The sequence below is a fragment of the Silurus meridionalis genome, chromosome 18, assembly GCF_014805685.1.
Source record: "Silurus meridionalis isolate SWU-2019-XX chromosome 18, ASM1480568v1, whole genome shotgun sequence".
Lineage (NCBI taxonomy): Eukaryota > Metazoa > Chordata > Actinopteri > Siluriformes > Siluridae > Silurus > Silurus meridionalis.
The window spans coordinates 20,613,768-20,624,904 of record NC_060901.1 but is presented as its reverse complement, the minus strand read 5'-3'; the positions used below and the strand labels follow the sequence as shown (position 1 = coordinate 20,624,904).

Sequence of the window (11,137 nt, the reverse complement as noted above, 5' to 3'; positions counted from 1 at the left end):
GAAACGTAGGGTGATTTGATCACATCTCTACGAGGTGGACTGGTTCATGTAGAACATCACTGACGGCTTCAGGTGAAATACACATGTATACATCCTGGATAATATGAATGTAAAAAAAAGGGAATAATTGTTTATGGGCAGCATTGGATCTGTATAATCAGATCAGACATTAGATAGACTCTTTCCCACCTGTCAGTCAGAAAGGCACAGATGAGGTCTTTGGCCTCTTTAGACATCTCTGAATCATCTGGGAACTTCAGACTATTTTTGTGGTCCATGATCTTGCCATAAGTTCCCACCAACGACTCAGCATAAAATGGAGTTTCACCTACAGCAAAACACAATTGAGTTTATGAAGAGAAGAAAAGAGAAGAGAAAAGAAGAGAAGAGAAGAGAAGAGAAAAGAAAAGAAGAGAAGAGGAGAGGACAGGAGAAGAGAGGAGAGGACAGGAGAGAAGAGAAGAGAAGAGAAGAGAAGAGAAGAGAAGAGAGGACAGGAGAAGAGAGGAGAGGACAGGAGAGAGAGAGAGAGAAGAGAAGAGAGAGAGAGAAGAGAAGAGGACAGGAGAAGAGAGGAGAGGACAGAAGAGAAGAGAAGAGAAGAGAAGAGAGAGAGAGAAGAGAAGAGAAGAGAAGAGAAGAGGACAGGAGAGGAGAGGACAGGAGAAGAGAAGAGAAGAGAAGAGAAGAGAAGAGGACAGGAGAGGACAGGAGAAGAGAGAAGAGAAGAGAAGAGAAGAGAAGAGAAGAGAAGAGAAGAGAAGAGAAGAGAAGCTACTCACCGATCAGCAGCTCGTAAATAAACACCCCCGCAGACCACCAATCACACTCGCGACCATAATACCCAGTTCCACCTTGTGACTTTAGAACCTCTGGAGAAATGTAATCTGGAGTTCCGACAGCTGTGTCGCAGCGAACCATCCCAGACTGGGCACACACACACACACACACACACACACACACACACACACACACACACACACACACACACACACACACACAATTCACAATTGTATTATTGTACACACACACTGATCTCTGATCTCCTTGGAGATGGTCACACATTGTCTGTAGAGACTGCACAGGGTGGTGCAACAAACTAAAAACATCTTGTTTGTCAATTTCCATTTTGGTCATCTATCATGGTACAATATATCATTATATTGATATTACTGGTCATATCCCCTATTCAACATTCCCTTATTGTCTTTTACATTTTGCTTCCATCTTTAATGTCCAAATTCAGGACAAGGTTTTAAAAAATTACTAATTCAGAGTGCATTAACTCTGCTTTCCACCAGGTGGCAGACATGTACAGCCAAACAAGTAGACTATGAAAAAGTATGTAATATTGAAACATTATTTTCACAAATGAAAAAAACAATAATTCAGTGTCCAGTTTTAGAAATTGTGCAAATGTTTGTACATAAATTTTACGAGGCAAATTCGAGTTGCAAAATTCCAGGGCGCTCTAAACGAAAACCAAATACCCTGCACCCGACCCCCTCACCTTGTCCATCTTCATGCACGTGCCAAAGTCGGCGAGTTTGAGGTGACCGCTGCGGTCCAGCAGCATGTTCTCAGGTTTGATGTCTCTGTGGATGAAGCCCATGGAGTGTATGGCGTCCAGTGCCAGCACCACTTCAGCAGTGTAGAAACGCCCAATCCTCAGGCATGTCGTAATTCATGGTAAGGGTTACCAGATCTCCACCTGCCATGAACTCCATCACCAAGTAAAGGTAGCGCTCATCTTGGAAAGCACAGCACAGCTACACAAATGCAGAGGAACCAAAGATCATTACTACACACATACTAGAAATAAATCACTGGTTTAATGATTCCCAAAGTGTAAAAGCAAAACAGGTGCAAAAAAGGCTCGTTTAAGGGTTAGGTTTAGGGGTAGAGATAGGTTTAGGGTTAGATTTAGGATTAGTCTTAGGTTTAGTTTAAGGTTTAGGTTTAGGGGTATTGTAAGGATTAGGGTTGAGGTTAATTTTGGGGTCAGGTTTAAAGTTTACCCCTAAGGTTTAGGGGTAGGGTTAGGTTTACACGTAGCTTTGAGATTAGATGAGACGTAGGGTTAGTGTTATTTTTACGGGTAGGGTTAGGTTTAGGTTTAGAGGCAGGGTTAGGTTTAGAGTTGGTGTTAAATTTAGGGTCAGATTTGGGTTGGGTTTAGGGGTAGAGGTAGGTTTAGGGGTCAGTTTAGGGGTAAGTCTAGAATTATGGGTAAGCGTTAGTATTAGCGTTAGGTTTAGAGCTGGGGTAAAGTTATGTTCAGGATTGGGGTTAATTTTAGAGTCGGGTTTAGGGTTAGGGTTAAGGTTAGGGGTAAGGCTAGCATTATGGCTAAGCGTTAGTATTAGCGTTAGGTTAAGAGCTGAGGTAAAGTTATGTTTAGGGTTAATTTTAGGGTCAGATTTAGGGTTAGGGTTAGGTTTAGGGGTAAGGCTAGCATTATGGCTAAGCATTAGTATTAATTTTAGGGTCAGATTTAGGGTTTAGACAGGGTTAGGGTGCGGTTATGTTTATGTTTAGAGCTGGGTTAGGATTAGGTTTAGGGTTGTTGTAGGGTTGTGTTTTGGTTTAGGGGCAGAGTTGACTGTGATGAGGGAAAAACTCTGTAGGACAACATGAGGAAGAAACATTGAGAGGAACCAGACTGAGTGACACAGAGAGAGTCTTTATACAACCTTCATCATAATTCGACTGCACTGTATAAAGATCTTCTCACTCTATAGACGACTCTATATTACAGCAAATAAAGTGTACAAAATATAACGGCAAGATCTTTAAAACAGCAATTTATATGAAATGATATAATCATGGATGCTTGTGAACTGTCCCAATACTTATGAAGGACAAATATATGACCAAAAGTATTGGCACCCCATGTATTTCCTGTTTTGCTGTTAATGTACTATTTTTGCAGTATCAATATCTGGTCCTGCTTCAGGACTTAAATGGCACCAATAGTTCCACATTTTAGTTTTATATCCTCTAATGTAGACTAACAGTATTACAAGCAAAAATTCTGCACTGGATGATTAACACTGCTGTGAAAATTCCAAACGAGGGAGTGTTTCAATAACGCAGACGTTATTTAAATCTTGTGGTTTATGTGTAATATGCAAAAAGAAAAAACCTCTGAGACACAGAGGAAAATGACTCATACGTAGCTATACGGATTAATGCATTTGACACAAGTATGCGTGCATCATAGCGTGCAAATTTTCAATACTTTCACACTACCTGCACTATCCAGGGGCTGTTTGAGAAGGCCATGATGTCCCGTTCCTCCCAGAAGAAGGCAGAGTCTGAGCGCTTGATCATCTCGAACTTGCTGAGCTTCTTCATGGCGTAAACCTCCTTGGAGACCTTGTGCCGGACCTAGACGCAGAAATGTACGCATGGTTCTTTACATCGTTATTATTAACAATACGTTTTTTACTTAAAGGAAATCCGTGACGAATTCGAAGACGTGCTGCACGTGTACTATTCTAAAAAAAAACTGGATTATCTGAGTATATTAAAAAGGATTGAAGAATTTTATTGCAAAATTCAGCAGATGATCCAGTTTAATCCCACAGCTTCCATGCTGAATTTTTGCAATGTCAGAACATGAACTCATTCTGTGAAGTGTAGAAAATAAAGAGCCTTAGAAATATAAAAGCAAATAACCTCCTGAACAATTCACTTATTTTAAATGAGAAAAGGAACTCAAAAGGAGCTCGATAGCAGGAGACGTTCCAAAAACCATGTAAAGAACCATTTGAAGACACACAAAAACCCGCAATGACATTTTGTAAGACGTTAAGAAAATATATAATTATACAAAATCAGAGACAGATATATCACTATATTCTCCCTCATTTGATCTCGTACTTGTTTTATAGAACAGTTTACTAATAGTGGAGGGTGAAGACCAGATACAGGAAATGAACCAAGTGCATTTTTGAAAGCTGTTGTTTACGCCGAGTCATCGAGCAACACGTCACACACCGAGAGGAATGTACTTCCTACTCTCTTTCAGATACCATACATGCTCTCACAGATGATTGGCTAACACGGAAATTATACGTTTGTATTTTAGACCTACGTTGGCACCTCCTCTTATTTTTGTTTATATTATTTACATACATTGTGCTTCATTATTATTATTAATTATTAGTAGTAGTATTTTACTTATACTGCATTTTTGTCTGCAGCAATTTTTTGGGGGTTTTTTTTTACGACTGCTTTAATTTTTTTTTTTATAAAAATAAATAATAGGATAAAAATCTAAAAGCGGAAAAACTTTAATTTAGATATAAAATGTATTTTACAAAATGCAAAAAAACACAAACGAAAAAAACTAATTTGGTTGCAAATAATCAAATTAATTATGGAATGTTTACTGCTGATGCTTTGGCAGAATTGAATGTAAATTATAAAGTGAAACTGAGTGATTAGGGTAATTCCATTACACCCCTTTAGAGAGAAGGACCGATACTCCTTACTTGGACTCAGATAATGACGTTAATACGTTGCATAATCTGCACCACTCAAGAGCATGATCACATGATCAATTACATCTAATCAAATATTAAACTCACATGAATGCATTTTTTCCATCTGTAAATATGAAAAGAAATTATAAACAAATGCACACATTACAAATGGTTTAATAACTGCTAAAATACACATTTTTCTTTTCATATTTCATTTTGACTCTAATGATCAATCAAATGTACATAGAAACGACAGAGATCATAAACAGAGGACCTTCAAAACCAAATCTGATGCAGAAATAAATGCAAAAACTTTTATATTACTTTTCTCATTAAAAAAATGTTTTGCATTGGGATGATTCAAAGTAATAAAATAACTGATGATCGAGATAAACGAAAACCAATATGGCGGCAATATATTAACGTGCTTGAAATTTCTTTATGTACATGATGTGCGTTATTAAATGAGTGTGCATGCACGTGTTTTCTGAGGTTTTTTTACACAACAGCGTTGCTGCGATTAGTTTGATTGATCATGCGGATCGAGATCGAGACCTGTAACGCGGATAAGGAGGCGGAAGCCGAAGGAAACGCAAACAAAGTTTATTGAGAATACTCAGGAGATAATCCACCAATACTTGTAGCGAAGCAGTAACATCCAGTGGTGCGCTCCGGGAGTGTACTCCACGAAGTTCTGTGGAAGCAGAGACAGTTTGTGTAGAGAATTAACGGATCTGCGCTATGGAAAGTGCAGCGCTGGGCAGTAACGGATAAACGTGGTGCAGACAGTGTGAACATGGAAAACAGCAGGATCGGGGTAATCCGGGGTGCCGTTGAGAGAATGCGGAGTCCGAGAAGAAGGATACGTATACGCGCTTATAAATGTATACACAGACCGCCATGAACCAGCACATACGATCATGCACAAACAATAACGGGCTGCGAGTGTGTGGAGGTGAGTGGCTTAACTAGGAGATGGGATGAGTGAGTGAATGAGAGTCAGGTGTGTGTGATCAGCCTGACTGCGAGGAGCTCGCCCGCACGGGAGAAGAAGCAGGGTGCTTCGGGGAATGCCACCGCCAAAGGGGGCGTGGCAGGGGGAGAGAATCGACATAACCGATTAAAAATGCTAAGACAAAGCGAGAATTTGGCGGTTCCAATTCAAAAACGTCGAATTAACAGGGTTGGCGAGTTAACCTAGGTCGAGATAAGTGGGTTTGACTGTATATAAAACCTTCTAATGTATATGAGATCCTGCACCACTCCAGCTCACATTTTCCTGCACTCTGTGGTCATGTTCAGACATGTTCATGCAGGGAAGCATTTAAACAGCCAAAAGTCAGCGCTTCAAGGCAAATAGCATGTAGTTAGAAGACACTACATTTTTTCCATAGTTTATCTAACACACACACACACACACACACACACACACACACACACACACACACACACACACTCTAAGAGGTCAGAGGTCACTTACCAGTTGCACAGCTCCATAGGCTCCTTTGCCGATCAGTTTGATTCGGTCGAAATCATCCAGTCGTACCTGCAGTTCCCTCAGACGATTTACAGCCTTTTCATCTAGAATACACAAAACTCAGCACTATCTCATCTACACAACAATACATAAAACTCAGCACTATATCATCTACACAACAATACACAAAACTCAGCACTATCTCATCTACACAACAATACACAAAACTCAGCACTTTATCATCTACACAACAATACACAAAACTCAGTATTTTATCATCTACACAACAATACACAAAACTCAGCACTATCTCATCTACACAACAATTTCAACTACAAGTTCTTAAATGTATTTCATTAAATCTTAAAAATTCTGTAATTTTCAATAACTATTCTGCATGTGACTGAAACATTTCAGAATGGAAATTATTGGAGATTTTTGGAGATTATTGGGATTTTTTTTAGAGATTACTGGAGATTATTGGAGATTTTTGGAAATTATTTAAGATTAGTGGAAATCAAAGGAGATTACAGAAGATTCCTGGAAATGACTTGAGATTATTGAAGATTGTTGAATTTTTTCTGCTGATTATTGGGATTTTTAGAGGTCACTGGAGATTATTGGAGATTTTCGCCGATTATTGGAGATTTTTGGAGATTATTGGGATTTTTTTAGAGATTACTGGAGATTATTGAATTTTTGGAGATTATTGGAGATTTTTGCAGATTATTGGAGATTTTTGCAGATTATTGGGATTTTATTTCGAGATCACTGAAGATTATTGAATTTGTGGAGATTATTGGAGATTTTTGCAGATTATTGGGAGATTTTTTGGAGATTATTAGGATTTTTTTAGAGATCACTGGAGATTATTGGATTTTTGGAGATTATTGGAGATTATTGGAGATTTCTGCAGATTATTGGGATTTTTAGAGATCACTGGAGATTATTGAAGACTTTTAATATTATTTGAGATTAGTGGAGATTACTGGAGATTACTGGAAATTATTGGAGATTATTGGAAATCTTTTGAGATCATTGGAGATCAATGAAGATTATTGGAGATTAGTAAAGAGGTTTGGAAATCATTGGAGAATATCTATGAAGGTAATTGTACCTCTTTATCTCTGTAAATCTGCTTAGGGACAATATCTATTGTTAAAGGTGCTACACAAATAAAAATGGATTGAATTTTGTTGAAAATTTGGCCATAAATGATATTTTCCCATTTTTTTCCCTATTACACTAAACACTGTTGATCAGCCAGTACTGATCTACTGGTGTAGCTTGATTTACTCTTGCAATAAAGTATTTTACTTTATTAAAGCTTGTATTGTTTATTAAAGTTGCTCACATCTGTTCAGGAAGGCATCGATGTTTTTGTTCTTCCGCAGTGCAGGGTGATTCAGGTCAAGAGCCAAGGCGTTTACAGAATCCTGTATAAATTGAGAAGAAACCCAGTTAGAACCATTTGAAACCATTAGAATGAAAATTAATGAGGCACAACAAGGCTTTAAGACGCAATGTTTAAATACACAACTCATACCTGACGAACAAAGAAAACGAGGATTGTAATAAAGCCACACTTTTTCATTAGACTGATGTAACAGTTTGGAAATCTAATACAGTTAAGGATATGTTTCCATGTTTGTTTGTTTCTTTTCTGTACTGCTTTACATTTCTATCTTTCCCAAAAGTACACACCCACGCCATTGCAAATGAGTCGTAGTATGATATACATGAACACACACACAAGCAGGAAGTGGTCGCCTCTCAGCATGCCTGGAATCAGTTATCTCTTTTCTGAATTCAAGGATGTGACCTCAGCTTCCTGAATGTTCTTTACTCTCGAACAAGAGAATTTGGGGGCTGCAGGGGGTTAAGAGGATTTCTGGAGTTGACTTACATCTCAAGAAAATCCAACAACAAATAAAAATAAAAAAAATGCATTTACAAAATACTTTTCATGGACCAATCAGATCACGTGAGTTGAGGAACTGAACATGCCTATTTTTTTTTTTCTTTTCTAAACAATTACATCAAGTGACTTGCTGCTTCCTCTGTGCCAAAACAGAACCAAATGCTCAGTATTGTTAATTGTTTTCCAGTGTTTCATATGAATATACCAAAATTCAAGATAAAATAAAAACTAGCAGCTTCTTCATTTGTTCAACCTACCCAGGTGAAGATACAGGAAACCAGTAAGATCAGGTCCAGCTGATTCTCCACAACCTTTCATAAGCCGTAACTCTATACTACACCATCAGGACACTGTATTTATTCTGGTGTATTTATTCTAATACCCTGCTTTATTGTTTTTATTCTGTATTTGTATGTGTGTATGTGTATATACCTATTATATATTTACATATTATATATTTACGTTGTGGGACCGTTTGAATAATCCAGAGCTGGTATGAGGTATGAGGAACACCAGTGGTTAAATCCCTGCTGTTATCCTTCGGTGACACACAACCCCAAAATATATCACACAATAACCCCTTGCTTACGGGCAGCTATTATCGTTCATAAAAATCACGATGAGGTTCATATCGATTGAGGAAGAAATGGAATATGTTTGAGTAAAGGTATCCCTTTTTTTTTTTAATTTCTAAATGTGTATATTTTCACACCCATATAGTGGAACAGTTTATTTCTTTACAGATGATGATTTGGCTGCAAACAAAACCATTTTGCTGGATCAAAAAGAGTTGTTTTGCAAGTTCCACACTTTCAGCACCACACCAAATGCCTGCTATTAATTCAACACCTGGAGGGATAATTAATGCAGAACGACGCTCTGCGATCCAAATAAAGTGGAATAGAGTATTCCTGGAAATGTCTGAGTTTTTCCCTGCTTCAACTCACTAACAAGCTCAGTCCAGGCATGTTCTCCGTCTCCCTTTGTGTTTGCAAAGGTAATAATAATACGTGTATGATAGGGGTACTACAGAAACAACACAAACAAGCACTGATTGAAAATAGAGCACTTGTAAAGAGGCACATTCTTGAGAAGAAGGGTGTGTTCCTTTACACACAGAGATCATATCACACAAAGGAAGATAAGACCTCAAACCACCAGTTTGGCCTTATAACTTGGCATTTCTACTTAATTGTTTGCTTCGGATTTCTTGCACGAATAAACCGTGATGTGGTTTTTTTTCAGATTCTATTTTAGAGTTATTAAAAGTGGTGTAACATAAGAAAAGGAATTCTTTGGGATTTTTCAGAGGTAATCCAGGAGCAGGCAGCCCTGTTAGACTGGTTTGAGGATTTTGATCTTTTTCCTGTCTGTCCTTTTTTTTTTAGCACAGTTTAAAAATGTCATGAAGCCATCTCAGGCAACAGAGCAACAGGTCTGGACCTGCAGTCTGAGAGGCAACACTAGATGTGGACATTTGCTTGTTCTTGAGGTTCTGGAAGCCTTTAAATCACAGCTGCACTGACTTCAGTGACCTGGGTGTCTGATAACCTTCAGACATTATGCCATGCCTTTTGAGAAGAAGAACTTAAATAAAACATGTTCTACCACACAGGACAGTCTTTACATACGTAATCACACTAAAACAACACTGTTAAATCTATCTGTAGAACATCTAATACACCATTGTTCCTCTTACCAACAAACTCTCCAGTCTGATATCCGATCTCGGGTCTCTGATCATGGACTCCAGCATTCTGAGCTGAGACTCGAGTCTTCTCTCCGCTCCGGGGGACATGGTGCCAGTCAGGAGAGGACAAGATCACAGACATGAGAGAGGAAGAACAATCCGTGGTGATCTCAGGGAGGGAGTAAACAAACAAAAAAAAGAAAAAAGTCCCAAAGCAAACCAAAAAAATCCAAAGGTCCGACCAATCAAGCCGGTGGGATTACAACACACGATCTGTAGTGTGAAGACACGTCCTTCTACCGGCCCCTGGTGTGGGACAGAGACTACAGAGTCTACAGCACGTCTTCTACAATACCTTCTGGGCTTCTTTCTCTTTGGAGACCGACGCGTTAAAACGTGGATCAAAGTCACCAGAGAAACGAAAGCCGCCCGTGCGTCCGTGCGCGTCTCTTTGCGCGCGCGCTTGTGTGTGTGTGTGTGTGTGTGTGTGTCGCCCTGTATTGTGGCTCCTCGCTGAGCTGAAGGCGGAATTCCTGCTCTCTGATCTCATATGACGCTTTTAGAAGCTCAGTGTGTCGGAGTGAGCTACTAATAAGCGCTTACTGAGACCGGCTTTAAAAAGACAATTACACAAGTGCCATCCACATTTACCATCCTTACTGTAGTTTCTACCACTTTCTGGATACACCTCCACCTTTAGAGGTTTGTTTATTGTTTTTATTATTTTCAACATTTCACATTAATGCTGAAAAACACTATGAAAGAGCACATCTGGAATTATGTATGAACAAAAACGTGGTAAACAAACCAGAATATGTTTCATATTTTAGATCGTCCATTTAGCTTTGAAGACAGCTTTGCACACTCTTGGCTTTCTCTTACCAGATTCATGTAATCTCATCTGGTTTACACTTAGTGGGACCAACACTTGTTTCCTAACAGGACAACGACCCAAAACACACCTCTGGTTTATGTAAGAACTAGTTGATTAAGAAGAAGAGTGATGGAACCTGGTTTTCACAATCACCCCATCTAAATCCAGTTGGGATGAGCTGAACTGGAGAGTGAAGGAAAAGCAGCCAACAAAGTACTCAACACATCTGGGAATTCCTTAAGATTGTTGGATAACCATTCCAGGTGATGACTTCATACATATATATATATATATATATATATATATATATATATATATATATATATATATATATATATATATATATATATATATATATATATATATATTGTTTACTATATAATTCCATATATGTTCCTTTGTAGTTTGGATGTCTTCAGTATTAATGTACATTGTAAAAAATAAAAAATAAATAAAAAAGAACACACTAAAAATCCAAATCTTTGACTGGAACTGTGTCTCTGGTATAAAAATACGGTTTTATCCAAAGCATTATAATATTGAGGTCTCAAAATGTGTATTAAAGACATTAAAGACTTATTAATTTATTACATTTAATTTAATCCAATTAATGCAATTTTTGGAACAAAACTGAGAAATATTGAGGCATGTTCAAAACAAAACATTATCTGTATCAGAATTATTT

The 11,137-nt window shown here is 38.1% G+C and overlaps 1 protein-coding gene across 1 annotated transcript in view; it reads right to left on the bottom strand.

Moving 5' to 3' along the window:
- LOC124400736 (rho-associated protein kinase 2-like) overlaps nucleotides 1-10,092 on the bottom strand; it is a 32,966-nt gene extending 22,874 nt beyond the window's left edge. The window contains 8 exon segments of the mRNA XM_046872462.1: nucleotides 190-328; nucleotides 783-927; nucleotides 1,511-1,658; nucleotides 1,660-1,769; nucleotides 3,253-3,390; nucleotides 5,971-6,071; nucleotides 7,322-7,403; nucleotides 9,588-10,092. Of these exon segments, the coding sequence (XP_046728418.1) occupies nucleotides 190-328; nucleotides 783-927; nucleotides 1,511-1,658; nucleotides 1,660-1,769; nucleotides 3,253-3,390; nucleotides 5,971-6,071; nucleotides 7,322-7,403; nucleotides 9,588-9,686 (962 nt within the window). The 5' untranslated portion in view covers nucleotides 9,687-10,092.
- Between the last annotated feature and the right edge of the window lie 1,045 nt (nucleotides 10,093-11,137).